The sequence below is a fragment of the Neovison vison genome, chromosome X, assembly GCF_020171115.1.
Source record: "Neovison vison isolate M4711 chromosome X, ASM_NN_V1, whole genome shotgun sequence".
NCBI classification, from domain to species: Eukaryota; Metazoa; Chordata; class Mammalia; order Carnivora; family Mustelidae; genus Neogale; species Neogale vison.
Genome location: NC_058105.1, coordinates 4,429,867 through 4,446,027, shown reverse-complemented (window position 1 = coordinate 4,446,027; position 16,161 = coordinate 4,429,867). Strand labels below are relative to the sequence as shown.

Genomic DNA, 16,161 nt, shown 5'->3' with positions numbered 1-16,161 from the left:
CTTCTTCTGAATCCCAGTTCTTCCAAAGGCAGGGGATTTGTGGTCTTGGCTGGGGAACACAGACCACCATTTACTTTGGTATCAAAAGTGCTGGGTATGTGAGGTTGTGCCCTATAGAGGGCTGTTGGGTTGAAAAGCGGGAAAGAGGCTGCAAAATATGAGGGTGGACAAGCTCCTTGGGTTTTCTCCACCCAGTCCCATCAGGTCCTGAGAAGTTGGAAGGTACTGAAGAGAAAACCACCAGAGGCACAGACTGCCGAGGTGGTTTGGTTTTTGTTTATTTGTTTGTTTGTTTGTTTGTTTTTTTAAACAGGCTCCCTACGGAGCAGAGAGCCCAATGTGGGGTTCAATCCCAGGGCCCTGGGATCATGACCTGAGCTGAAGGCAGAGACTTTAACCCACTGAGCCACCCATGCATCCCTACTGAGGTGGTTTTGTCTGCCTTAACTTTCAATGGGCCTGCATTCTATATTTTGTGATCTGACAATTTCTAATTAACAAGTTGGCAGGGGAAAGTGGGATAATCTGGTTTGTATTAGTGTTCTTACCCCAGGAATGGGCGTACTGGGTGGTGGGGGGATGCTCTGTTTTGACACAACCTTTGTTGTAAGGTTGAGTATGTCTAATAGAAGCAAAACACAGTTTTTTTAGTCATAAAGAAAAGTCTGAAAACTCCCTTTGGAGAGAAAAAAAACCACACATGTCATGGAAGCATCTTTCTTGTAACCACAGTGATAATAAGCACAGTGGCTGGTACCAAATCAGCCCCTTCAACGTTATTTAAGAGATTTGAATCAGCTCTCTGCAGTTATAGTAGCATATGGGGCCTCTACCTTTGCTTTTAATCAGTGTCTTATTTAAAGCGATAATGCCAACATTATTGTACTTTGAGGAGCAATATTAAAAATAGGTTAGAGCAAAGGTATTAAATAATGCTTGGCAATGGAAAAACCTAGCGCAAAAAGTAGCACTAAATATATTAACTGAAGAAATAAGAAATGGAGTCATTATAATGCCTAGTGTTTGTATAACTCTTCTACTTACTAAACATTATCATCTTCTTATTAACTTACAATAGCTCCATGGAAAACATATTTCTTTACCAAGGGCAGACATGACACTGTGAGGCCATTTTCTCTAACCATTTCTCTACAAATTTCAGTCACCCAATAAACAGCTACTCTGTACTTCTTATACACCTACACTTGTCACCTTTGTGTACATATGGGGGGTGGATAGAGGGGCTTCTGGCCTAAGCTAAGGGGACAGAGAGATGAGCATGACACAGACTCTGATCTAAGGAATGTGACATTATGCCACGAGAGGCAAACCACCCCACTGCATGAAAGTGACAAGTGGGGAGTGGAAAAGGTGGTGGGGGTACCGAGAAGAAAGAGAGATTCATTTCATTTGTACAGTTAAGGCTTCAGAGAGGAAGCAGTCCTGGTGTTGGCTCTTGCATGGTGGGAACGGGAGTCTACCAGGCACACCTAATATTTTCCCAGAATTCCAAGCACATTCTAGGGGCATAACATACATTAGCTCATTTGATTCTCCCATTAATCCTGAAAATTAGGTCATATTATTCCAGTTTTGTGAGTGAGATCGAGGATCCTTATCTCCTTGTAACTGCCCATCAGGGGTTGGGTTCCACCATTTGAGTCCTCCTAGCCTAAATCCGGACTCAAGCCTCACTCCAACACTGCAAGTCCCTCAGGCAGCAGTGGACTGCTCCCTCTTCTGATTTAATCTTCTCTTGGCTAGCCTCTCCCACCATTCCCATTGTGGATCCACTCACTATATCCTACTTTACTTCTTGCTAAATGCATTTTTCAGTTCAGCAGATACCTCTTAAAATTTGTTATAAAACTAATAAAAATTTTAGAAATTGAGAAAATTTAGAAAAGGAAAAGAAGCTCACCCATAATTCTGTCACCCTAACAAAATAAGAACTATTATTTCAGGGTATTTTCCTTTAGTTTCTTTTTAGTCATATCTTTACCTGTCTATCAAAAGTAAGTACAGAAAATGTTATAGTCTGGTTATTTCCCTTCACAGTATATTGTAGGGTTGTTTTTTCCCCCATGTTGCTACATCATCCTCAAAACCATCTTTTTAATGGCCAATTATTTTTTGAATGTATAAATCAGAATTTTATTAACTATTCCCCTATTGTTGGACATATAATAGCATATTTGTTATTACAAATAATATTGTAATGAATAACTTTGTTCATGCAGTTTTTCTAGGGCTTTGGATTTTCCTTGCAGCATCATTCCCCCAAAATGGAATGATAGATTATCAATGCCCCTCTAAAAATGGGGTGGACATCCTGAATAAATACAGAGGCACACCATGTTCATGAAATAAAAAGGCACAAGTAAATTCATCTATTGATATAATGCAATACTAGCAGGATTTTTTATAAATACAGATACCCTGTACAACATGTTTATGTACATGTATGTCATGTACAACAGACATACAGACAACATGTTTCTAAAATTCATATGGAAAGGAAAGGCAACTAGAACAGTCAAACCACTTTAGAAAAAAGAACAAAGTTGGAAGATTCACATTATCCTAACTTTAAGACTTGCTATAAAGCTACAGTATTGAAGACATTATGGTATTGGTGAAAGACCAGGGGCATGAACCAATGGATGAGACTAAGGAATCCAGAAATCGAACCACATATATAAGGTCAATCTACTTTTTATAAAAATGCAAAATCAATCCAATAGAGAAAGACAGTCTTTTCAACAAATGGTGCTGAAACACAATGAACAATGAGTTTCAACCTATACCTCACAACATATACCAAAATTAATTCAAAGCAGGTTAAAGTTCTAAATGTAGAAATATAAAACTATAAAATTCTTAGAACAAAACACAGGAGAAAATTTTTATGACCTTGGGTTAGATGACAAGTTCTCAGACTTGACACCAAAATCATAATCCATGAAAAAAAACCTGATAAATTCAACTTCAGCAAAAAACTTTCGCTCTTAGAAGGGCACTGTCAAGGAAATGAAAGAAAGAAAATATTTCCAAAGCACATATCTGACCAGAAACCTCTATCCAACACATATATAGAACTTTGAAAATTCAACACTAAAGTAAAAAACAATCTGGTTTTTGAAGTGGGCAATGGATTTGAATGCACAATTCACCAAAGAAGACACACAAAAATGAAAACAAGCACGTGAAAAGATGTTCAACATCATTAGCCATTTGGGATGGCTATTTAAAACCACAATTTGGGATAGCAATTTAAAAACCACAATGACATACCACTACTTACTTACTAAAAAGGTTTAAATAAAAAAATAATAATAAGATCAAGTGCCATCAAGGATGTGAGTTAAGTTTTTCATAATTTGCTGGTGTGAATGCAAAATGGTATAGATACTCTGGAAAATGTTCAGCACTTTTTAAAAATAAGGTTAAACACATGAGAGACTATGGACTCTGAAAAACAATCTGAGGGGTTTGAAGTGGCGGGCGGGTGGGGGGTTGGGGTACCAGGTGGTGGGTATTATAGAGGGCACGGCTTGCATGGAGCACTGGGTGTGGTGAAAAAATAATGAATACTGTTTTTCTGAAAATAAATAAATTGGAAAAAAGATAAAGGTAATAGTTGTTAAAATAAAAAAAAATAAGGTTAAACATACACTTGACCCCCAGCGCCCCTTCTGCCACAGGCTAGCTTTTGAACTTGGAAAGTTACTTAGGCTCAAATTACTTCAATTTCATTATCTGCAGTGGTGGGGCTGATAATAACACTTGCTACCAAAGAATGGCTATGCAACTATTTGATATTATTATTAGGGTCTACATTAAATTCAGGCTGACCTGAGTTCCAATCCTGTTTCGTTCTCTTAGTAGCTATATAATTATGTGCTTTGAGACAATTTATTTAATCTCTCTGAGGCCTCCAGACTGCCCTCAACCCATCAGTCAGTGGTCTCTGGGTAATGAGCTAAGCCTTCCAGGAAAAAAAATCACACAATCTTGGGTCACCTGGGTGGCTCAGTTGGTTAAGTGTTTGCCTTTAGCTCAGATCATGCTCCCAGGGTCCTGGGATCGAGCCCTTCCTTAGGCTCCCTGCTTAGTGGGGAGCCTTCTTCTCCCTTTCCCTCTGTATCCTCCCTGCTCATTCTCTCTCTCTTAAATGAATAAATAAAATCTTTAAAATCATACAATCTACAGTTTAGAAGCTTGACATTGCCTCATAACCTTACTAATAGTATTTCTTGGGTAGCCACCTCTCCCCCTGTCAGTGACTACTTCTAACTTTCTCCAATTTCCTCAAAACTCTAAACTTTCTTCTGACTACCACCAACTCCATTGGCTCATCAGGAGACTTGGGCTGGAAATAAAGAATTCTGAAATGTTCCCACATTTACTTCTAATATTTTACATTTTTAATCTTTAATGTACCTAGAAATAATAGTATTATGTGGTGTGAGGTAAGAATCCAAGATCAACTGGAGGAGAACAGAAATGTTAGCCATATCATCCTTCCTATCCAAAAATAATAATACACCTTTCCATTTTTTAAAAATGTTCTTTGATGTATCTCGTATTGACTTAGTGTGTTCATATGGCTTCTGGCACATTTCTTGTTAAATGAATTCATAAGATATAAATGGAGCCTGTTGGCCCATTTTATCTTACAATTGGTTGCTTATATGTAAATACTGTTTCAATATATTTATTCTGCACACTGAAATAGTGCTGAAGTGTTGTATCATTTGTAATAGTGCTTTTGGTTAATTCTTTTGGGGATTTCAGGAAAACATTATACACACACATATATAATCTACAAATAATAATCATATTACACATTCTCTCCCAATTTAATACCTATTATTTATTTAGCATGTTTAATTTCCTTGGCTTACCTCCAGGACAATATTAAATAATAATGGTGATAAAGAACATTTAGTCTGATTTCTCAACTACAATGGGAACGCTTTTAGAATTCCTCTGTGAAATGTTATACTAGCTTTTGGGTTGAAATGGATACATTTTACCACATTTAGGGTGTTTCCATCTATTTCTACTTTATCTAGAGTAAGTGTTGAGTATTGCCAAGTATAATTTAGCATCGATGAAGATGATCATGTAGTTTTTTCTTTCTTATCCTATCCATAAAAAGCATTATATACATGGATTTCTCAATATTGAACCAGCTTTACTTTCCTGGAATAAAACCCACTTGGTCATGGTGCATATCCTTTAAAGTTCTGTCTGATTCCGTTAGCATTTCATTGAGGAAATTTGCATCAATATTCACAAGTGATGTTACTCTGTAATTTTCTGTTTTGTATGCTGTTTTTGTCAGATGTTGGCATCAATATTATGTGCTAATTTGACTCTTCTAAAAAAATACTTTGCAATATTTTCTTCTGGTTCCATGTTCTGAAACCATTGAGCTGTGTTACTCCTCCATGGTTTGGTTTAATTTCCCTATGAAACCCTGCCTAGGACTGATGACTTCATGAATGAGTGGGACTCCTCTTCATTGCATTGATAGTGAAAAGTCTGTTTAGATTTTCTATCTTCTGGAGACAGTCTGAGTCAATTATATTTCACTGGAAAAATTGTCGGTCTCATCTAGGTTCTCATATTTATTTGTGCCTAGGTGAGTAAATTGTCACTAACAGTTATTTGTATTTCTTCTGTATCTGAAAAGTTATTACTCTTTATTATTCCTTCCTTTATGTATTTGTGCTTTTTCCTTTTTCCCCCCCTTGGTGAGGTTAACAAATGATTGATTGCTATTACTCTTTTATCTTGGAAAATAAAAACAGATCTTAAACGTGCTAATTCTTATGATTTTCTGTCTGTAATACATTTCCTTGCAGCTCTTGATTTATCTACTTTTAATAAAATAGCATCTTTAGGCTCTTGTATCACTGCCTTGGCTCTTGGTTTTCTTTATTCTTTTAGATAAAATTGCTTCATTTTTTGTTTTTTTTTTTCTTAATATTTTAATTTAATTTTTTAAAATTTCTTTTCAGCATAACAGTATTCATTGTTTTTGCACCACACCCAGTGCTCCATGCAATATGTTCCCTTCCTAATACCCACCACCTTGTTCCCCCAACCTCCTACCCCCCACCCCTTCAAGACCCTCACGTTGTTATTCAGAGTCCATAGTCTCTCATGGTTCACCTCCCCTTCCAATTTCCCTCAACTCCCTTCTCCTCTCCATCTCCACATGTCCTCCATGTTACTTGTTATGCTCCACAAATAAGTGAAACCATATGATAATTGACTCTCTCTGCTTGAGTGATTTCACTCAGCATAATCTCTTCCAGTCCCATCCATGTTGCTACAAAAGTTGGGTATTCATCCTTTCTGATGGAGGCATCATACTCCATAGTGTATATGGACCACATCTTCCTTATCCATTGGTCCGTTGAAGGGCATCTTGGTTCTTTCCACAGTTTGGCGACCGTGATCATTGCTGCTATAAACATTGGGGTACAGATGGCCCTTCTTTTCACTACATCTGTATCTTTGGGGTAAATACCCAGTAGTGCAATGACAGGGTCATAGGGAAGCTCTATTTTTAATTTCTTGAGGAATCTCCACATTGTTCTCCAAAGAGGCTGCACCAACTTGCATTCCCACCAACAGTGTAAGAGGGCTCCCCTTTCTCTACATCCCCTCCAATACATGTTGTTTCCTGTCTTGCTAATTTTGGCCATTCTAACTGGTGTAAGGTGGTATCTCAATGTGGTTTTAATTTGAATCTCCCTGGTGGCTAGTGATGATGAACACTTTTTCATGTGTCTGATAGCCATTTGTATGTCTTCATTGGAGAAGTGTCTGTTCATATCTTCTGCCCATTTTTTGATAGGACTGTCTGTTTTGTGTGTGTTGAGTTTGAGGAGTTCTTTATAGATCCTGGATACAACCTTTTGTCTGTACTGTCATTTGCAAATACCTTCTCCCATTCTGTGGATTGCCTCTTTGTTTTGTTGACTGTTTCCTTTGCTGAGCAGAAGCTTTTGATCTTGATGAAAATTGCTTCATTTTTTAATAATTCCTGCTACTGTGATGGTCATAGTTTTGATTTGTTCCCTAACAACATTTTTTATACATATTTTTCCTTTTCTTCTTTGTTTTTCTCTTGGTATTTTTGCATAGCTCTTGAGTGGTTCTTTTTTTATTATTACTACTTTTTCTAGTGACAAAAGTTCTTCCTGGACAAGAGCTGTTTGTAGGATCTTTCTGTGGCAGTGAAGGCTGTGGTTCCGTCCCAGACAAGCAAGAGTTCTCTTCTCAACACCCATGTGTACATTCAAAGCCTTTGGCCTTTATTTATGTCTTATCAAGAGACATCAGGCCTACAGACTGCTCATAAGGCAGCATCTCAATCTGCCACGTTGCCTCAGTAGCAAAGTGCTTTCCACAAATGTGGATTAATTATGTCCCTTCTCATTCAATACTGCCTTTCCCACTTCTTAAGATCTGTATGTTCCAGACTAAGTCCAAAGAAGCTCCAGTTACAAAACTTCACGCTCAGCTCCCCTTATTTCCATATTGGTTTTGCTTTTCATGGTGTGTCACTTACTCTTTCTTTAAAAGATTTATTTCTTTATCTCAGGGCAAGAGAGCACAGCAGGGGAAGAGGCAGAGGGAGAGGGAGACAAGCAGACTCTCTACTGAGCAGGGAGCCCAATGTGGGTCTCCATCCCAGGACCCCGAGATCATGATCTGAGCCAAAGTCAAGTGTTGGATACCTAACCTACTGAGCCTCCCAGGTGCCCCTGTGTTACTTATCCTAAAAGCAGTGAATCATCAGCTGTGCTCTAGAGCCATGACCATGGAAACCATCCTTTGGATTCTTTCCTGTCTGACCTTCACAGAATAAATTATGACTTAGGCTTATGTATGTCTTCTGGTTAGACCAGTTGTGGGGTTCATATTTTTTTCCTCATTCCCCATAATGCTTTTTTCAATTAACAGGAGAAGGTGTGAACTTTGTTCTATTCTTTCATTTCAAAACTGAAGATGCCTACCAAATGGACTCTTGGAGGCTTCACTCTCAATGTATTTTCCATAGACACTTGTCTTACCTCTATACAGATGCAAGTGCAACGGCCAACCTCCTGGCATTACATTTTTTTTCCAATCCAATCCCACTAGCACAGCTGGGACAATGAGGTTGGTTATCAAACAACAGTTGGAAGCTATTAGTTCTTTCAGATAAGCCTAGCCTGCTTTTTGGCAAACCAATACACTATTTCATTGCCCTCTCTGTACACCCAAGATACAGAAAGCAGGTGTAAATTCTACACATGGCTTAAATTCTCACCTGCTTTCATTCAGTTCAATAGAAAATAATAAATCACCATATTCACAGAAGGAAACAGGTTGTCAGAAAACAGACTTCTTTTTATATAGCACACCTACAAAATTCAGGGACTCATGTATTTACTTGGTGACTTTAAAGGGGATACTCTTGCTCACTCCCTGGAAAGCTAAATGCTGAGTTGCTAAGTTACTGGTATTTGACATCATCTCTTCCCTGACATGTCCCACATTTGACAGGTTCCCATGAATCACTGGGCCAGTCACCTCATTACTCACGTTACTCATTCTCCCAATGACGTCTGTATAACCATTTAAAATTCACATCATACACTGGCTGCAAACCCCTAGATTCCACATGAAAGTATTTAAACTGCTTGACAGGCTCTAAGTGCATTTGGAAGCATACTGGATGGCTTACCTACATTGTTCACATAATAGTTGTTATAATTAAATTTAGCATCTTTCTTCTGGGTTGGTTTGTGTTTGAGAAAAGAGAGAATGATTACTGGGAGGCAAATAATGGCTAATATCTCTTATGGGCTAATTTGCTCCCATGAATTGCTCACCTCACATATGCATGCTACGTATTAAGTCCATTAGTGCTTTGAATTAGCTTCAGAAAAGGTAATACTCCACATAATTTACCCAGTCAAGGGCATTTTCACCTGCTGACAAATTTACATATTCCCCAATGTCATTAGGTAAGAGCTAGTCATCAGAATAGCAGAGGGTGCAATCAGTAGTTAGTTCATTTATTTGACTCCATCAATGTTAACATTAATTATAGTCTAAATCATATTTAGCAATTGTTGTCTTTCTTGGATGGAACACTACATTACTATTTCAAGAAACTATAATTTTAAAAGTCCACACCAGAATAGGATAGATGCTTTTTGAAACATTCTGGAAGGACTAGTATTTAAGACTGCTATACAGAAAATCGTTTGCATGATTCCAATTTGAATATTATTTATACATTAATTTGACAGGATATAAAATCAATTGCCTAATTATTGGTTAAATTTATCAAAGAAATTCTACTGAAAGGTGCTTGATTATGGTGCATAGTTATGATAATATAATCAAATTTCCTTTCAGAGATAATTGACCAATTTTGTTCTCTGATCCATTTTTTTTCATTCTTAAGATGGGCTTCTTCATTTGTTTCCCCTTTTAAAAGTAAAAAAAAAAAAAATAGCAAGTACTGTGCACAGTCGTCCTGTAATTATTTGGTAAGATCTCTCCATGCTAAAACTGTACACCCAAACACAGACCTAATATGTGGAATTGCCCTAATTTAGAATGCTGTAAACACAGATCGCGCCGTCATCCAAAAGAGGTACCCATGTCGATGTTTACCAACCTGATCCATATGGCAGGGAGAGATCTGTAAGATTATACAGTTTATCAAATCAAGTTCCGTAAATCTTAGCTAGCAAATTCAGCATTCCCCATAAACAGTGAATTACGCTTACAGATGTTAGACTATGAAATTATCAACTACTGAAGGTACTTTGCTAGGAAACACAATCTGTTCAGTGTCAGGGCTAAGAGACATGCTCTATCTGCATTTTTGACTCAAGAAAGGACTTAATTGATAGTTTGTTGATATTTTTAAGTAAATTCTTGCGAGGAACAAATAAATCATACCACTGCCAAGCAAATAATCACTGAACATCCATCCTCAGCTAGTAGCATTTAGTGCACGCAGCTCTCCTTGGCTGAACTCTTCCAGAAATGATTACTTGAGGACCCATCAAACCCCGCGGAGCTCAGGAGAGAAGCTGCTGAGGCCCATATTATTACATATGAGCAGCTTCAGAGTTCCTCATCTGATAGATGAATTGTAACTGCAGAACACCACCAGAGTTATTGTTAGTTTTCATTTCTGTTTGGACTCGAGGGTAGCTTGAGTTGAAAGAGCAAATGGTACACTGACCAAAGCAGGTGCAGAGTCTGGGACCATCATCACCTTGATGTTTATCTTTTTTTTTTTTTAAGATTTTATTTATTATTTGACAGAGAGAATGAGAGAGAGAGAGAGAGAGAGAGAGAGAGAGAGGAGATCACAAACAGGCAGAGAGGCAGGCAGAGAAAGAGGGGGAAGCTCTTGCAGGACTTGATCCCAGGACCCTGAGATCATGAACTGAGCTGAAGGCAGAGGCTTAACTCACTGAACCACCCAGGAACCCACCTTGATGTTTCTGATTTGCAAAATGTTAGGCTAGGCAACAATGTACTTGACAAGTAGTGAAGACAAGTGGATTTACACAGCATGTTTTATGGATCTACACAGCATGTTTTATGGCAGAAGGGAAGTTGGAGGAGAGGTGCTGTGGGTTGGTGGTTTCTGGTCTGTTTGAAAAATGACTTGAAATTGTTTTGGCATAACTGGATTTGTACAAATCAGGGAAACAACGACAGCTGGAAGGAATGGATAGCTGATGCCATCATGATATTAGTCATAAAGGAGACTGCAGTTGGGGAAGGCAGAATGGACTTGAGTGTGCCAACAAGAGCGAGGTATTTGTTTTGCAAAATGGGACTCAAGATGCAGAGTTTTGGAACTGTAGCAAGGTGTACGCAACCTAGTGTACATAAGGAACAGGCAGCTGTGGTCCCCAGGTGGAGCATGCCAGTGGATTTCTCAACAGTTGCCCACCCTCCACTCCAACCCTTAGGCCCCAGGAAAGATGAAAGAGGGATTCCTGAGCTCTTCCAAAAGTAGCATAGAGGGGCACCTGCATGCCTCAGTCAGTTGGGCATCTGCCTCTTGGTTTCAGCTCCTGTTGTGTTCTCAGGGTCATGAGTTCAAGCCCCATGTCAGGCTCTGTGCTCAGCCTGAGTGGGCTTGAAATTCTCCCGCTCCCTTTCTGCCTCCCCTTTCTCATGTTCTCTCTGTCTCTTTCTAAAATAAATAAATCTTTTTGTAAAAATTGGCCAGTATATCCCCAATTTGGATACTTTCGTCTCTGATCAGAGTATCATCTTGTGGGTAACAAGGCTCACAGGCTGAAAATGCGGCACGCATATCCCCAACAGGTAAAATTGGTGGCCAGGTGAACTTGACAATAAACAACTCTGTCCTCTTTATTTTTCCTTGGGCTGTGCTGTCACAGACTCAAGATGCAGAGTTTTGGGACTGTCGCAAGATGTATGCAACCTAATGTTCTCAAGTGTTCTGCCTGGAAGTGGCACATTGCTCTTATTTTTTTATCAGTGGCAGTTATGTGCCATTGTTATTATTTTATTATTTGAGGTGATATTTGAATATATTCAGAATGTTAGAAGAAAGAATTAACTCCTGATGCCTGCTAAATTCCATTGGTTTGGTGGGATTCTTAGAGTGGTTAGGACTAAGTCAGCCAGCATCTGGGGCAATTTTTTTGTTTGTTTTGTTTCTTTTTAATCCAGAGGGTTGTGAGAGGGTGGTGGCCAGTTTGGCATAGTGTAAAATGGAGACCAAGTTCCTTTTCTGCTTCCACCGCAACCTAGCTTCACCCACGTTGCAGGTCATTTATAACCTCTCTGGGCCTTAATTTCCTGAAAAAAATAGGGACTACCCCATGCTTCGTCTTATCAAAATAACATAGTGTGGTTCGAGTGTTTTCAAAGGCAGTCATGTGCCACAGAAATATAAGGTCACCCTATCAGGTCAAGTTAGCCCTGGAAGACCAGAGGAGGTGGGTTAAGATGGTATGAGAAGCAGGAGCACAAAGAAAGCCAACCGGTTTGAATTGGAACAGCATTTTGGAAAAGGAGGCAAAAATAAAATGCATTAGGGAAAAGTATTTCCAGTGCCTGGGGACTGAGGGACTGAGAGAGGAGAGAGACCAGTTCTGTTGTAGTTGGTTAATAAAAGAAGTCTGTCCCCAGGGGAGATGAAGTGGGTTTGCATGCTTAGCCTGCTGGGCTGTGGAGGGCAAAAGGGGGGAGATCAGTGAGGTGGGGAAGCTGAGAGAGCAAACAGACTGAGCTCTCCATGTTTCCCGCACAAACCATGTGCACACTTTAATGATTCTTTCACTGCAGGTGGGTCGTATGGTGGGAGGGTGAGTTATTACCCCCTGTTTACTGCATGAAGAGATCGAGAAGCCACACAGAAAGTGAGGGACCCAGGGCTTCCTACTCCAGGGCCAGAACCCCTTCCTCCCCACAGCTACGCTTCAATGAGGCAGAATGTGCCCTTGCTCTTGGCTGATCTGAAAAACGCTGATGGTGTCAGAGAGAGGTGGAGGGGAAAAGGAAGGGAAAAGCCCCCCCCCCCCCATACCCACCAGGGAGGAGGCAGACGGGAAGCACGGCCACACAGAGAGCTCTGGAACTATCCGCTGGGCTCCACAGCCCTCAAACAAACATGACCACAAACCTGTTGTGCCACACAATGTGGGCTATACAAATTTAAGAATTACTCATAAAATTTAGGACATAAACTTTGGAATGCTTATTTTTATTCTAAGCATGGGAAATGAGACATGTCATTCTTCAGTGAAGGAAAGCCAACTCATTAATGATGCTGTTGGAAAATACCCAGGATTCTATACAATCTACAGCCCTTCCAAAAAAAAAAAAAAAAAAAAAAAAAGACATTTCCCTAGATTCTCTTTCAAGAACAGAAGGACTTTTGTTACCTCCTCAAAGCGTGCTATCTTTTATGAGCTTATTAAGGCAACCTGCTTCTTTTCTTTCCTGTTTAAGTGACATTCTGTTGTTTCTCTAAGTGGCTCCTCCAGCAGACAGGGGCCCCCAGCCTCTGCCAGGTGCTCACCAGGCTCTCCTCACTCGGGCAGTGGGGCAGTGTGGGAGCCCCATATACCCCAGGGCCAGGCCACTTTTAAGAAGAGATTCCAATTGCGACCAATTAGGTGAAAGTTTTGAAATGGGAACCACATTCTTTGGGAAATAAGATAAGACCACTGATCTCATTTAGGAGAGAGGAAGAGATTTCTTGCTGTGTTACCTTTCTTTCAGGAAGGCAGCCAACACACACATGAGCAAACATTTTGTGTCTCTTGTTGATCTGACCCATCTCCACACAATGGAAGGGACAGGCAGCTGTGGTCCCCAGGTGGAGCACACCAGTGGATTTCTCAACAGTTGCCCACCCTCCACTCCAACCCTTAGGCCCCAGGAAAGATGAAAGAGGGATTCCTGAGCTCTTCCAAAAGTAGCATAGAGGGGCACCTGCATGCCTCAGTCAGTTGGGCGTCTGTTTCAGCTCATGTTGTGTTCTCAGGGTCATGAGTTCAAGCCCCATGTCAGGCTCTGTGCTCAGCTTGAGTGGGCTTGAAATTCTCCCTCTCCCTTTCTGCCTCCCCTTTCTCATGTTCTCTCTGTCTCTTTCTAAAATAAATAAATCTTTTTGTAAAAATTGGCCAGTATATCCCCAATTCGGATACTTTCGTCTCTGATCAGAATATCATCTTGTGGGTAACAACACTCACAGGCTGCAAGTGCGGCACACATATCCCCAACAGGTAAAACTGGTTGCCAGGTGAACTTGACAATAAACAACTCTGTCCTCTTTATTTTTCCTTGGGCTGTGCTGTCACAGAAGGTAACACAGCATGGGGAGTCTCAGGCAGAAGTGGGGAGAGTTCCTCACATTGGTAAGTGGGGGGATGGGGGACAGACTTCTCAATGGCACACAGATTATTCTTTTCCCTAGGCGGCAAGACTGCGTGCTTTTATCATGGCCACACTGATCATCATTTATCATAATAATGAGCATCTCTACCTCTTGGTGGTTTCAAAGGGAATTAGAACAGGTATTATCATCCTGTTTCACAGACAAGGAATGGAGATTCAGAAAGATGGAGTTCTCTGTCCAAACTGCAGACTGACAAACAGCAGGGCTGGCCCTGGGACTCAGTGCCATGACTCCCGTTCTTCACGTGCCACATTGCCTTGCCTTATGGTGCTAACAGCTAGAGATGGGAGACCCATTTTCCAGGCTAGGCTCTGGTATTGCCTTTGGTTTAAGCACTGCTCTGGGAGAGGTCACTACCACCTCTTGTCACTCTTATGCACACATTCCCTCCCGTTAGGAACAGGTCCTACAGCTTACCTTCTCTCAAGTCTCTCCTCCTCACTGCCCTCCACCCTCCCACATCTTGTCCCCTCATCCTTGTGCAAGGATGAAACAAGTCTGCAACCCCCACAACCTTCTTCAACCCGTGTTGGCAAGGGAGGCAGCAGTGAAGTTGAGGCTTGAGATTCCAGAGAGAAGAAAGCCCAAGATTTAGGGTAGGCTGCTTGAAGAGGGGGAGAATACTAACAAAAGAGGGGAGTCTCAAAAGAACTTCATCAAAATCAAAAGCTTCTGCACAGCAAAGGAAACAGTCAAAAAAACAAAGATGCAACCCACGGAATGGGAGAAGATATATGCAAATGACAGTACAGACAAAAGGTTGATATCCAGGATCTATAAAGAACTCCTCAAACTCAACACACACAAAACAGACAATTGTATCAAAAAATGGGCAGAAGATATGAACAGACACTTCTCCAATGAAGACATACAAATGGCTATCAGACACATGAAAAAGTGTTCATCATCACTAGCCACCAGGGAGATTCAAATTAAAACCACATTGAGATATCACCTTACACCAGTTAGAATGGCCAAAATTAACAAAACAGGAAACAACATGTATTGGAGGGGATGTAGAGAAAGGGGAACCCTCTTACACTGTTGGTGGGAATGCAAGTTGGTGCAGCCTCTTTGGAGAACAGTGTGGAGATTCCTCAAGAAATTAAAAATAGAGCTTCCCTATGACCCTGTCATTGCACTACTGGGTATTTACCCCAAAGATACAGATGTCGTGAAAAGAAGGGCCATCTGTACTCCAATGTTTATAGCAGCAATGGCCACGGTCGCCAAACTGTGGAAAGAACCAAGATGCCCTTCAACGGACGAATGGATAAGGAAGATGTGGTCCATATACACTATGGAGTATGATGCCTCCATCAGAAAGAATGAATACCCAACTTTTGTAGCAATATGGATGGGACTGGAAGAGATGATGCTGAGTGAAATCAGTCAAGCAGAGAGAGTCAACTATCATATGGTTTCACTTATTTGCGGAGCATAACAAATAGCATGGAGGACATGGGGAGTTAGAGAGGAGAAGAGAGTTGAGGGATATTGGAAGGGGAGGTGAACCATGAGAGACTATGGACTCTGAAAAACAATCTGAGGGGTTTGAAGTGGCGGGGGGTGGGAGGTTGGGGTACCAGGTGGTGGGTATTATAGAGGGCACGGATTGCATGGAGCACTGGGTGTGGTGCAAAAATAATGAATACTGTTATGCTGAAAATAAATAAAAAATAAATTCAAAAAAAATCAAAAGAAAGACCAGGAAAGGTGCAAGGATGAAACAAAAGCTTGGGGAGATGACAAGACTAGCTTGGCCAGGGATGGGGAGAGGATAAGTGAGAAATGAGCCAGGAGGTATAAGCAGAAGGGTCCTGAAGTGGAATGAGGGGATTCCCCACCAGGATACTCCCAGAAACAGCGCAGTAATTACCTGAAACAGCTTAAGCAGATAGATTGCTTCATTATTAAAAGATACAGGAATAAAGATTTAAACTCACCCGCAAGATTTCTTCAACACAGCTTGGATCACTGGGAAGGCTTACCTAAAATAAAATAAACAGAAATTAAGCATCATTTAGCTACTCTCAGAGAAGCTTGTTGTATTATAGTTTACACGGTAGGAAAAACTGTAAAGAAAGGAAATAGAGCTATCTATGTGGGGTTTTCCCCTGTTAAGTACAAAGCTGAAAGTATCTGCTAGTGGCCAATTTTATTTTGCCTTAATGAAG

At 40.4% G+C, this 16,161-nt stretch overlaps 1 protein-coding gene across 7 annotated transcripts in view; it reads right to left on the bottom strand.

Annotated features, from left to right (window-relative positions):
- The window catches only part of AFF2 (AF4/FMR2 family member 2), a 465,338-nt gene that overhangs the window by 167,806 nt on the left and 281,371 nt on the right, over positions 1-16,161 (bottom strand). For all 7 annotated transcript variants that reach the window (XM_044234980.1, XM_044234982.1, XM_044234984.1 and 4 more), the window contains exon 4: positions 15,931-15,975. In XM_044234980.1, coding sequence (XP_044090915.1) covers positions 15,931-15,975 — 45 coding nt within the window. The remainder of the gene's footprint in view (positions 1-15,930; positions 15,976-16,161) is intronic.